At 44.5% G+C, this 13,994-nt stretch overlaps 1 protein-coding gene across 1 annotated transcript; it reads left to right on the top strand.

Moving 5' to 3' along the window:
- The first annotated feature begins 5,147 nt into the window (after positions 1-5,147).
- Positions 5,148-12,588, top strand: SMIM23 (small integral membrane protein 23). Its single transcript, XM_045035597.1, has 5 exons — positions 5,148-5,324; positions 10,663-10,714; positions 10,939-11,006; positions 11,273-11,477; positions 11,584-12,588. Exons 1-5 carry the CDS (start codon positions 5,235-5,237, stop codon positions 11,610-11,612), a joined length of 444 nt encoding a protein of 147 aa, XP_044891532.1. The 5' UTR covers positions 5,148-5,234; the 3' UTR covers positions 11,613-12,588.
- Positions 12,589-13,994: the final 1,406 nt, after the last annotated feature.

The following is a 13,994-nucleotide window of genomic DNA, read 5'->3' as shown; positions in this document are numbered from 1 at the left end:
TTAACCGACCGAGCCACCCAGGTGCTCCCTCTGAGTACCCTCTTCATAGAGAAGTCTTTGCGTTCTTAAATTATTGGGAGGGAGAGACATTGGCATTGAGTTGTCCCAGGAGCAGCTAGTCAATAAATTTTGGAGAAGTGAGGAAAAGAAGGAAGGAAGGGAAATTGAAAAAAGGAGAGAGAGGGTGAGGGAGAAGCGGGAAACCGAGGTTCCTGCTGTGAAGCCGGCACAATCCCATCAGTTCATCCTGCGTAGCCCTCCCGATAACCCCACAAGACGTACACCATCGTCGGCTTCGGTTTTCAGATGCCTGAGACTCAGAGACAGGATGTCACGTTCCTTAGGGACGTGTTTCAGTGACATCAGGACTTGAATCCAGATATGGTTGAGTGACTGGACTTAAGCACACAGCACTGCTTGAGCCACACTTGTTGGGTATGGGGCAGACGTCCCCTGTGGCAGGGTGGAATTTTTCAATTAGTTATTTGCCTGGAACACCATTCGTTCGCGCATTTTCCATTCATTCCCTCCCTCCCCCATCCATTCCCACATTCACGCAAGAAGCCTAATTCCCTTGTTTACAGCACCCCTCCTCCCTTCTCATCCCCGCCTTCTTCCTTTACTGGGAAATGGGAGGCCGGGGTAGGCTGTCAGCCCCAGGGCTCAGTGTGGACCCTTCCCAGCCCTCAACCCAGACCAGTTTCTGGGCATGCACTCTGAGGGCCAGGCAAGGCCCTTCCTTCCTCTCTTCCCTGCCCTGAAGCTGAATCCACAGCAAATGGCCCTACCAACTAATCTCAGAAGCTTCCCGACTCGTCGCTGTTCCTCAGGGCAGTTTCCTGGAAGAATTCATTGGCTTTCCTAGAAAAAGTTCCTGGTCATCTTCTCTTTCCATGACTGTAATTCATTACTCTCCGTGTGTTGTAATTAGTCTAATGCCCCGTCTTTGATCCGCATTTGACATCGGAAATGTTTCTGCGAGGTTAAGTCCGAGAGGCCAATAGCTGCCCTGGAGCAATGGCGTCATCTCCATGATCTTGCACCATGGGAATGACACAAACGGCCTTTTAAAAAGCCCCCTGCGTGGGGATCAGAGACTTGAGATCTGGTCCCTTTGTTCCAACTGACTCGGACAGGTCCTTTTCTTTTTCTGGTCTTGAGTTTCTCCAAGGAAGAGGCAAATCTCATGGCAATCAAGAGCCTAGGAGCTTACATGAGACACACAGAGTTCAGATCTCAGCCCTGGCTCTCACTAGTTGTGTAACCTTGAGAAAGAAACTTTAACCACTGTGAGCCTCAGTCTCCTCATCTGTAAATGGGGACAATGATATTATTTATTACCTAGAGTTGCAATAATAATACAGTGAGCCAATATATGTGAAGCACAGTGCCTGGTACTCAGTCATTTCTTGAAATATCTTAGCTGTGGATGATAATAATAAGAATATGCTAGAGAAAGGGGAAGGAGAAGGAATGGTATGAAAGGACAGGTATGAGATCCCTACGTACTAAGCTAAGGGAGTCATAGAGTTGGACGGAGAGGAGAGAATAAAGCTACTTTTGATATTTCAAAAAGTTTAATGGGAATCCCACATCTCCTTATGCACAATAAAGCCATAAAGGATAATAAGAAAGGCAACTTTCTTTGCTTTGGGCTGAAATTACATTAATTCCTTGTGGTCAACTAAAAGGCTCTGGAATTAAATAGACCCGCACTCAGCCCAGGTAAGGTGTGTGATCTTGAATGAGGAAAGTAACATCCCCCAAGGGGAGACTGGCAACCCTAACCTTGCAGGGCAGCTATGAGGATTAAATGAGATAATGTATGGAAAAAGCACTTAACATGGGGTCTGGCACAAAGTCAATACTCACTACATGCCAGCCACTACGGCTAATATCCTTCCCTAGCCTCCCTAGGGCTCAGCTTCTTCATTGGTAAAATTAAAATCATACCACCTGCTTTACTCATTCAACAAATATTTACTGAGCCAAGTATTATGAATACAAAAATGTATTCACCAGACACAGTTCATGGCCTCTCAGAACCCACAGTTTGAAGTTGCTCATTATTCATCCCTTCAACAAATATTTTTTACCGAACATTTAGTGTGTAACAGCCTGCATAATGGGAATTAGAGACACAATGGCTAGTAAAACATACTTAATCCCCAACTATCTACAAAATTATAGCCCAGAGAAGACGCAATAAAAATAAGCTAGTGAAATGACTAAAGTATAGTAGGTGTTCAATGAGTAAGTTATCCGGGTGCTAATCAGAAGCTGTGGACGTGTAACTTTGGGAAAGTTAGTGCATAAAAATGTTGCAGATTAATGATTTCTTAACACATGAAATTTGTTTGATAGACAAGGGCTTTGTATGAAAGTGTTGAATCACTCTATTGTACACCTGAAACTAAATTTTTTTTTTAAAAGGAATGGGTAGTTAATTTTTTAATTAAAAAATATACGAGAGAAGTAAAAAAAAATGTAATATTTAAATATACATTTAAAGAGGCTCTGTCTGCTGAAAACTGCAAAATGCTGACCAAAGAAAACCTAAATAAATGGAGAGGCATACTGTGTTCACGGATTGGGAGACACAACACAGTGAAGATGTCACTTCTCCCCAGAGGGATCTATAGGGGTTTTTTTTTAATTTCTTTTTTAACATGTATTTATTTTTGAGACAGAGAGAGACAGAGCATGAATGGGGGAGGGACAGAGAGAGAGGGAGACACAGAATCTGAAGAAGGTTCCAGGCTCTGAGCTGTCAGCACAGAGCCCGATGCAGGGCTCGAACCCACCAACCATGAGATCATGACCTGAGCCGAAGTCGGACACTTAACCAACTGAGACACCCAGGCGCCCCTATAGGTTTAATGCAATTACTATCAAAATCCCAGCCAGGGTTTCTTTTTGTAGATGTAGACAAGCTTGTTCTAAAGTGTATATGGAAAAACATAACAGCCCTAGAAGTGCTGAGACCTCCTTGATAAAGGAGAACAAAGAAGAAGAAATCACTCTACTCAATACTAAGGCTTGTTGTATAGCCATGGTAAACAAGACAATGTGGTATTGGTGCAAGGATACACAGATCAATGAAACAAAATAGAGAACACAGAAATAGACCTACACAAATATGTGCAACTGATTTTTTACAAAGGTGCAACAACAACAAAAAAAAGACAAAACAAGCAAACAAAAAAAGAACCGTGATCCCAACCTCACACCTCATATAAAAATTAACTCCAAACAGATTATGGACTGGACTGTAAGACATAAAACTATAGCATGTTTTTTTTAATGGTTTTACTTATTTTTGAGAGAGAGAGAGATGGAACACAGAATCTGAAGCAGGCTCCAGGCTCTGAGCTGTCAGCACAGAACCCGACGTGGGGCTCGAACTCACAAACTGTGAGATCATGACCTGAGCCGAAGTCAGACACCTAACCGACTGAGCCACGCAGGCGCCCCAACATGTTTTTAAAATAGGAGAAAATCTTCTGTTTCTAGGGCCAGGCAAAGAGTTCTTAGACTTTACACACACACAAAAAAAAAACATGATTCATAAAAGAAAAATTAATAAATCAGACCTCGTTAAAATTAAAAACTTTGTCTCTGCAAAAATCCACATGAAGAGGATGAAGAGACAAGCTACACATTGGAAGAAAATATTCACAAGCCATATATTCAAAAAGGACTAGTATCTAGAACATACAAAGAACTCTTGGGGCCCCTGGATGGCTCAGTCAGTTAAGTGTCCAACTCTTGATTTCGGCTCAGGTTATGATCTCATGGTCTGCTGACAGTGCAGAGCCTGCTTAGGATTCTCTCTCTCTCTCTCTCTCTCTCTCTCTCTCTCTCTCTCTCTCAAAATAAACAAATTAATTAAAGAATAATAACTCTCAAAACTCAAGTGTAAAAAGAACCAATCCAGTTAGAAAATGGGCAGGAGACATGAACAGAGATTTTACTGAAAAGGAGATACAGATGGCAAATAAGCACACGGTAAAAGTTCAATATCATTAACTATTAGGAAAACGCAAAGTAAAACCACAATGAGATCACTAACTACCTATCAAAATGTCCAAAATAAAAAATAATGGAAACACCAAGAGCTGGTGAGGTTGAGGAGAAGCCGTATTGTTCATACATTGCTAATGGGAATGTGAAACGGTACAGCCATTCTAGAAAACAGTTTGACAGTTTCTTACAAAACTATTAAGCAATTACCATAAAGCTCAGCAATTCGCATCTTAGGCATCCCAGAGAAACGAAAACTTAGGTTCACACAAAAACTGTGCAAAAATGTCCATATCAGCTTATTCGGAAGAGCCAGTAATTAGAACTAGCCCAGATGTCCTTCAGTGGGTGAACGGTTAAACAAACACATACATGCCATGGGGCACTAAAGAGGAACGAACTAATGATACTTCGCCAATCTGGATGAATCTCCAGAGAACGATGCGAAGTACAAGAAAGCCCACATCCAAAGATAGCTTACTATTTGATATTCCAGTTTTGAAAAGACAACATCTTAGAAGTGGAGAACAGATGAGTGGTTGCCAGGAGGTGGGGACAGTGGAAAGGATGGTGGGCGTGCACTATTCTTCTGGAATCTCGAAATTCTGCTGCATCTTGACTGTAGGGATGGATACAGACACCCACACACGTGGCAAATATTTAGAATTAAATACACATACAAAATGAGTGCAAGTAAGACTGGAGGGGTCTGAATAAGATTGGTAGATTGGGTCAATGGCAGTATCTTGGGGATGGATACTGGGGATCTAGGGGATTACAGGGGGAAACTGGGTATAAGGTACAGTGGACCCCCTGTATTATTTCTTACTACTGCATTTGTATTTACAACTATCTCAATAAAAGTTTCAGTGAAAACTTTTATTGATTTGTATTTTAAAACTCCTATTTTATTAAAGATTTGAAAATACAGGAGAAAAAAATCTGAAAAGTCACCATCCTGAAACACAATATTTTGATGCTTTTGTTTTTCCTGATCTTTGTTTTTTACATTTATATGGAAAAAAAAAATGTGAGAGGTAGGAATAAAAATCAGGGTGGTGACGAGGTGGGGGCCTTGCTGTCTCCCACCTTCTATGACATCAGAACTCAGTGTTTGATGCCTGGTGACCAGAGGCCAGGACGGAGGAGGGTGCCCCTCTACCCGGCAGGTGGGGGTACTTTGCTGCACCCAGGCAGCCTGACCTGAGGCCATGGTGATCCAACAGGTGGGCAGCAGGGGGCGAGTGGCAGCCGAGAGTCTTGAAAGGAGAAGGGGCAGTCGCTGTGAGGACAAGAAACAGGTGAGGCCAGACCAGACGCATGCTGCCTTCCTCCCATCTGGGGTCCCTTTGACACTCCAGACAGACTGTAAGGCCCTCAAAGTCAGAAGAGGCTGAATTTCAGCCGGACTCTCCCTGGAGCCCGACCTGGTTGAACACAGCATGCGTGCTTGGGTTCTCCGTCCCTGAAACCACTACTGACTGACTCTCTAACTTCATCCCCAGCACCGCCAGTATAACGTGCGCTCCAGAAGGGCTGGGTTTTTCATTTAGTTTCCTACTATATCCCTAGTGCCTACAGTGGTGCTTGGTTCGTATTAGTAGCTGAATGAATGAATGAGTGAAGGAACGACTTGAAATAAATAGGATACATCTGAATTATAGACCTCCCGGAGTATTTGTTCTTAGGACTGAAATTCAACCTCATGTAGAACTTTGTCAAAATGGGAAATGTTATCACTTACTATGCACAGCCTGGTGCTTCCACCCCCCTCTCTCTTTCATGACTTACAGCATTCCCGAGAGGCAGCTATTAACAGCTTCATTCACAGATGGGTAAACCGAGGCTCAGAAAGGCAAAAAGACCATATAGCCACGATCTACCAGGATTTGAAGCCAGGTCCATCTGATTTCAGAACTCTTAGCAAGCTTACCCTGCACTCCGTTGCCTCCCAGCCGGGGAAGTGAGGAAGGCATATAAAAGAAGGCTGGGGAGGTCAGCTGGGCCTGATCATGCACACCACGGAAAGGGACGGGATTTTATTCTGAGATTCATAAGAGGCCATTAAAGGTTTGTTGGTTTGTTGGTTTGTTGGTTTGTTTAAGCCATTGACGGATCATAAGCAGAGCAATGGACGGCTGTTCTCTATATGTTTCCAAAAGATTTGTTCACTTGTTCATTTGATATACATGCTCCAACGCCTCCTTTGTGCTGGACCTCACAGCAAGATGGGGCCTTATGGGATCCCATCATGCTGTAGCTTTTCCTAACAAGAGTCCCACAAATACCAAGCCCCAGGAAGGCTCTTTGAGAAAAATCTCCAAAAGACTTCTGCCATTCAAGGAATGCCAATACTCTTTCTTGTCCCCTCTTGGAGATTGACACTGCTCATTCACATAATGAAGGATCTGAGAAGTTCTGCAACAAGGAATTCACTTTGTTGACCACAGCATTTCCCAGACCAATCAAACACCGAGCCCCAGCTTTTGTTTTTGAAAGACCTTTCAGTATACTTTAGAATCCATTTTCCAGATGAAGCGGTTGAGGCTCAGAGAGAAGAAATGATTTGGCTCAGGCCCCAAGGCAACATGGGAGAAGAGCTAAAACTTAATCCTGCCCCTGTTCCCCCCTTAGTCTCCAAACAGCACAAAATAAAAAACCCAACAGCAAGTGTACTGGGGAAGGCATTGTTCTGTAAAGTACATGGACAGAGGGGCTGTTAAAGAAATATGAGAGCATTGAGCATCAGCCATTACAAAGAATGAGATAATTCTGTGTGTCTATAGAAAGATTCCCAGGGAACACTGTTAAGAAAAAGCCCCTTAGCGCCTGGGTGGCTCAGTCGGTTGGGCATCCAACTTCGGCTCGGGTCATGATCTCACGGTCTGTGAGTTCGAGCCCTGCGTCGGGCTCTGTGCTGACAGCTCAGAGCCTGGAGCCTGCTTTGGATTCTGTGTCTCCCTCTCTCTCTCTGCCCCTCCCTGCTCATGCTCTGTCTCTCTCTGTCTCAAAAATAAATAAAAACATTTAAAAAAATAAAAAATAAACTATAAAAGAAAAAGCCCCCTAAACTTAAGTGTAAAATGCAATGATCTTTACATTGAATGCACACACCCAGGTATCGTCCCCCACATCAAGCAATGGAACATTTCCACTTCCAGTACCCCAGAAGCCTCCTTGAGGCCCCTCCCATCTCACGCCCCGCCCCCATAACCATGATCTCTGATCTCTACCATCGTAGAGTTTTGTGTGTTCTTGAATTTCACGTGAACGGAATCCGTCAGTGTGTACCTTTACGCCTGGCCTCTTTCCCTCGTCAGTGTCTGTAAGACTGTAAGACTCAGCCAGACTGATGCTTTGTAAATTTATTTTTATTTTTAAAGTTAATCATAATAATAATATAGTTACTAGTATATATAAAGAAAACTATCTGGGGGACAGGGAAATTATGCAAATCTTTTATCTTTGTTGTGGTAGCAGGTCTAAATCTTGCTTCGTGAACTCGGGTAAGTAAGAAATATATTATTTCAAGTCAAATTAAATCTGACTCAGCCCACATCTAATGAGTCGAGCAAAGTTCCATGTCAGTCAATACTGTGTTTGTCTTAATCCTTTGTCGACTTCTGCTTGTCCCTGACACCATCACTGTCACAGCTCACACTGTCTGTTGAAAGCAGGTGTCTCTGAACTCCCTGGGCTAAGGCCTGCCGAGACACACCACAAAGCCACCGAGAGCGGGCGCCAGGCCCCTCCCAGACTCAGACTCGGCCTCTCTCTTCTCCCACCTCTCTAAAAGGCCCCTGTCTCCTCTCCTAATCCTGGCACATCCACCAGAATCTCCTAAATGATCGTGGGCTGACCCAAGCATCAGCGAGCGATGTTGCCTCCAGGCAGCTCCTTCACTCCAGCCTGCACTAAAACGCTATGATTAGACTTCCACTTGCAGCCTTAACCCAGTAGCTGGGGCGAAGCTAGCCCTCCCATCGTAAGAAACCACGAAACTGTCGATATCTAGAAAGCAGCCATTTTCAGGGGAGGGGTAACAGGCAGCACAAGAGTGCCATCCCTGAATAAAGGAAAACTCGTGATAGCCTCGCCTCTTTCCCAGAGGCTGCTGCTCCGAGAAGCAGAGCCCAAGCACGCACAGCAGTCCCCACTGAGCTGCCCAGTGTAGGACAGCTAAAGCAGCTGGGCTCTAGGGAACATGGCCCTGGAGAGGGAGGAGAGCTGTGCACCAAGGGGAGCCCCATGACTCCCTGGCTGAGGGGGCGGGGATGTGCATGCCAAGGGCTAAATTAGCTGCTCTCCGCAGAGTGGCTGCTATGCAGTTGGGAGCAGAGCAGAGATACTGGAAACCCAGCGGTGCTGGAGGTTCACAACGGACCACATACCTAACTGGAAAGCTAAAGCAATAAAATGTCTAGAAGACAGAGGAGAGACTCTTCACAACCTCGAGTTCGACAAAATTTTTTAGACTGCGCACAAAAGGCACAACCATAAAGGGAATATATTTGATGATTTGAACTTCATCAATATTGAAACCGTTTATGGGGCGCCTGGGTGGCTCAGTGAGTTAGGCGTCCAACTTCGGCTCATGATCTCGCGGTTCCTGGGTTCGAGCCCCACGTCAGGCTCTGTGCTGACAGCTCAGAGCCTGGAGCCTGCTTCGGATTCTGTGTCTCCCTCTTTCTGTCCCTCCCCCACTAGTGCTCTCTCTCTATCTCTCTCTCTCTCTCTCAAAAATAAATAAACTTAAAAAAAATTGAAACCGTTTAATTTTCAAAGACACTGGTAAGAAAACAAGAAGGCAAGCCACAGACTTTGACTTTGTAGTCACGATACAAACATCTGACAAAAAAATGTATATCCAAAACACATAAAGAACTATAACTTAATATGAAGACAACTGCTCAACAGCAACAAAAATGAGCAAAGAGTTTTTAATAGACACACCCACAAAGTAAGATGTGTGAATTATGATCAGTAAGCACATGAAAAGATGCTCAACATCTGTTATGGACTAAATGCTTATGTCCCCCCCCCAAATTCCTATGTTGAAATCCTAACTCCCAAAATGATGGTATTAGGAGTTGGGATCTTTGGGTGATGATTAGAGCCCTTATTTAAAAAAGACCCCAGAGAGCTCTCTCTGCTCTCTGCCACATGAGGATACGATGAGAAAATAAATGGCTGCTTACAACCCAGAAGAGCGCCCTCACCAGACCCCGACCCTACTGCCCCCCTGATCCTGAACTTACAGCCTCTAGAACTATAAGAAGTTTCTGTTGTTTATAAGCCACCGGCTCTGTGCTAACTTCATTACAGCAGTGCAAATGGACTAAGACAACATCATTAATCATTGGGGAAATGCAGGTAAAAACTAGGTTGAGATATTACCACACAACCAACGGAATGCCTAACATGAAGAAGATTACTGACAGAGATGTGGGGCAACTAGAATCCTCGTGTTGCTGGTAGAAATGCAAATTGGTACCAGTCCATGGAAAACAGTTTGGTGGTTTCTTATCAAATTAAACATACACTCGCCATATGACCCGGCATTTGCATTTCTGGGTACTGCCCCAGCAGAATGAGAACACATGTCCACACAAAGAGGCGTATCCAAGGTGTTCACAGCAGTTTTATTCATGATAGTCAGAAACTAGAAGGAGCCCAAGGTCCATCAGGAGGTGAAGAGATAAACTGCACCATATTCACACAAGATGATATTACTCATCAATAGCAGTGAACACAAAAACATGGACACACCTCAGAAGCTTTCCGTTGCGCAAAAGTAGCTTACCACAGGGGCGCCTGGGTGGCTCAGTCGGTTAAGTGTCCCACCTCAGCTCAGGGCACGATCTTGCGGTCCTTGAGTTTGAGCCCTGCATCTGGCTCTGTGCTGACAGCTCAGAGCCTGGAGCCTGCTTCCGATTCTGTGTCTCCCTCTCTCTCTGCCCCTCCTCCACTCGCACTCTGTCTCTCTCTGTCTCTCAAAAATAAACGTTAAAAAAAAAGTAGCTTACCACAAAAGAGTACAGACTATGAGTTTCCATTCATTTGAAGTTTTGAAACAGGCAAAACTACTCCATAGTGACAGAGCACATTAGTGGATACTTCTGGCATGGTGAGGGCAAGGAGGCAACAGACTATAGAAGGACATAAGGGAACGTGCTGGGATGATGGAAATGTTCTTTCTCTTGAGTGGGATGATCGTCCACAGGTGTAGACGTGTCAAAATTCACCAAACCATACATTTAAAATGTGTGCCTTTTGCTGCCTGTGAAGTATACCACGATAAGGTTGATTCCTTTTAAAGATCATGTAGAGCAAAAATGTAAAAAAAAAAAAAAAAAAGCAAGGCAAGACTGAGAAGAGAGGCGGGCCTTCCCAGCAGGCAGAAGGGAGGAAAAACACCAATGGAATGGCGGGAGGCCGCCATGTGACCGACTTTTGCAATGTTTGGGGGTTGTGTGATAAGCATGCATGACGTGGATGAAGTTAAGATAAGGATAAAGAAAAAAGTTGAGCTCTAAAAACGATCTTATAGCACCCCCGTGCCTAGCCCTCTGTGAGGGAAGCAGGGATGCCTGCTGTCCCCCGAGAAAGTCACCTCCTTCCTCCTCCTCTTGCCCCCAGACGCTGTTGGCGTTGCTGATCTTGGTCCTGTACGTGGGCACAGGAATATCAGGTGAGCATTCCGAAATCTCAGAAAGGAGGAGCCGAGTCCACACGGGGTCGGGAGGGGTGTTCTGGAGATGGCTGCATGCCAACGAGGCCTCCACAGCCTGCCTTCTCCTACCTCCTTCACCCACTGGGAGGACCGAACATGTTCATTTCAACTACTTTCTTTCTCTTGAGTGGGATGATTGCTCACTTGCCCTTGTTAAGGGGCGATGTTCGTGCCTGTTTCAGGAAGAAGTTGGGAGGTGTCAGAAAGGATCAGAGAATGTAACTATCCCCAGAATCCTGTGGCTTCCCAGGTAACATATTCAGGAAGGGTACGGAGGGGATGTCAAGCTTGGCTGAGGAAATCCGGGAAGGCTTCCCAGAGGTGTCACTGGCGAGCTGGATCTTGAAGGATCGATAATTAGGAGCTGGCCAGGTGGCGAAGGTGGGGGTAGACACTCCAGACAGAAACCCTGCAAAGGCTCAGAAAGCTTTTTGAAACCAGTGGCAAGAGGTGGGGGGTTGGGGGGGCGTCCTACATGAAAAAGTTCAAGATGCAATTTTGATATCTGCCTTTCAGGGATTTGAATACCAGACCGATGAACCCGCAGAAGAGCCAATAAAGGTCATCAGGACCTGGCTGAAGGAACACTTGCACGTTTTCTTGGAGAAGCTAGAAAAAGAGGTGCAGGAGTTGGAGCAGCTGGTACAGGACCTGGAGGGGTGGTTAGATGCCCTTCTGGGAGAGGGGCACCCGGAGGATCCCTGCTCCAGCTTCAAGAACGGTTTGTGAGGGCCCGGGGCTGGACCTGGGGAGGACGCCAAGTGAAAGGCGGGGGAAGGCTTGCCAGCTGACAAGAGCTGAGCTGTGACACTTGAATTTCAAAGCAGGCAAGACAATAAAATACCCGAGACCCTGAGAACTTTGCCGGCACCACGGCTGGTTCACGAACGAATGCCATCAGAAGGACACCAGGGCCCTGCTGAGATAGCCTCCAGGGCACCAGGACTCCGGGATGCCAGAACGAAGCCAGCCTCCGGGGCAGAACCCTTGCCCACTTCCCCGAGATCCGGCACAAATCCCCTAACCTCTCTGAGACGCAAGTGCCTCATGAGGAAAAATCAGGGTCACAAATTTGCCTCCCAGCACTATGAGGGTGTATATGTAGAGTGCCTGATAGATAGGTCTTCCTTTCTTTCACTCCTTTTCCTTCCTCCCCGGAACTTAGCGAGACGAGTCTGGTTCTAGAGTATATAGATGTTAATGTGGCAGCTCAACCCTCTGGCCCCGCTTCTAGCAGCATCAATTGCCAAAACCCCTGTGCAGGGCAATGTGGTGACAGCTATGAAATTCACAAATGCATTTACCACTTGACCCAGCAATCTGCCTCAGGGATTTATCTCCTATAAATGTGTGAAATATATATTTATCATATATATTCTACATATATACTTGTCATAGTTATAGCATTATATAATTATGTATAACATATATATTATATTGAAATATATACTTACAACACATATACATACATGTGTGAAATTATACGTACGTAATGTTACTCTCCTAGCTTCGTTTATAATAGCAAAACAAAGGAAACAACCTAAATGATTATCCATAGGTCCCAGGTTAAATTAGGTAAATTTAAGTAAATTAGGCCCCTGTAGGTATGAAAGAGAATGAGGGAGCTTTTCTACTGATATGGAAAAGTCTACAAGAAAGGTTGTTAAATGAAAGAAATCAAGGTATAAGAAGAGCCTGGGAATAAGAATCTGTATTTTGTTGATGATGATGATGATGATGACGACGATATTACTGAATGTGCATAAAAACTAGTAGGATACAGGGGCGCCTGGGTGGCGCAGTCGGTTAAGCGTCCGACTTCAGCCAGGTCACGATCTCGCGGTCCGTGGGTTCGAGCCCCGCGTCAGGCTCTGGGCTGATGGCTCAGAGCCTGGAGCCTGTTTCCGATTCTGTGTCTCCCTCTCTCTCTGCCCCTCCCCCGTTCATGCTCTGTCTCTCTCTGTCCCAAAAATAAATAAGCGTTGAAAAAAAAAAAATTAAAAAAAAAAAAAAAAACTTGTAGGATACAAAACGGGGCGGGGGTGGTTGGGGGAATTGAAATGGGCAAATGCATGACCAGGATGAGAGCGAAACTTTTCACACTTTGTTATTTTCAGACTATGTGAATGTTTTGCCTATTCGAATATTTTTTAAATAAAATTACCTATTATTTTGCTTACAGAGACACTGGAATACGGTGTCTACAAGTAAAATAAGAATATCACTGTGATGAAATTACGAGTGACTTTTAATTTTGATGACTTTGATTAAACAATGATAATTCTTATCTAGGATTTTCCCTTTTTTTTAATTTTTTTAACATTTATTTATTTTTGAGAGATAGAGACAGAGCGTGAGCAGGGGAGGGGCAGAGACAGAGGGAGACACAGAATCCGAAGCAGGCTCCAGGCTCTGAGCTGTCAGCACAGAGCCCGACATAGAGCTCAAACCCACGAACTGTGAGATCATAATCTGAGCCGAAGTTGGACGCTTAACCAACTGAGCCACCCAGGCACCCCTAGGATCTTCCCTTTTTCCCTTGACTTCAGAAGTTCAGAGTTCAGTTGTCCATTGTGGGAATGATATCAGCCTCATTTTTTTTTCATTATTTGACCCTTTCTATGATTTTTTGGGTTTGTTTTCTAGTTTACTGGAGCTATTATCTATATGCCAATTATCAGAGCTACCTCAGATCTTTGGAAAGTCATGAGGGTTGCAATAAAAATTGTCTCCTAGAATATCTGACTTACAGGGAATGTCACGGCGATTCGTTTGCCGGGAGAAATTATTCGGTTGCCGCTTGGGAAGGAAAATGTCTTTACAAGTCATGGTCACAGTTTTGCCACTTTGAACATTCAGCAGGGGCTGGGAAACCTGAATCTGTTTTCCTTGTTTGCAATTACTTCAGCAAGCGCTCTGCAGGAAGGTCTCATATTGGCATTTCTCTGCACTTATCTTTACTATTACTATAAAGCTGTAGTTCCAGAACCCCAAATCATGTACATGTGCTCTACAGGTGTTGAGAGGGTTCTCAGGCATGATTCTGACTGTATACAGCCTTGGCTTAACACACACCGCAGACTCTAACCCCCGTCGAAGTTGCAACTGTTCTGTACCTGTAACATATGGGTGTGTGTTTATATTTAGATATCATATATATTTATAGTTTATATATGATACGGTTATGAGTGTTTTTATAAAACATACAGGTATATAAAATTGGGGGATACGTGAAAAA

Source organism: Felis catus, chromosome A1 (assembly GCF_018350175.1).
Source record: "Felis catus isolate Fca126 chromosome A1, F.catus_Fca126_mat1.0, whole genome shotgun sequence".
NCBI lineage: Eukaryota > Metazoa > Chordata > Mammalia > Carnivora > Felidae > Felis > Felis catus.
The sequence above is the reverse complement of the archived record's forward strand: the minus strand, read 5'-3'. Positions and strand labels throughout refer to the sequence as shown.

What these genes read in the sequence shown, in the direction of transcription:
- SMIM23 (XM_045035597.1), top strand. Translation starts at nt 5,235, where the DNA reads ATGGTGATCCAACAGGTGGGCAGCAGGGGGCGAGTGGCAGCCGAGAGT. An exon ending in CGTGGGCACAGGAATATCAG is followed by an intron (nt 10,715 to 10,938) that starts GTGAGCATTCCG and finishes TGCCTGTTTCAG; the next exon opens with GAAGAAGTTGGGAGGTGTCA. An exon ending in AGAATCCTGTGGCTTCCCAG is followed by an intron (nt 11,007 to 11,272) that starts GTAACATATTCA and finishes TCTGCCTTTCAG; the next exon opens with GGATTTGAATACCAGACCGA.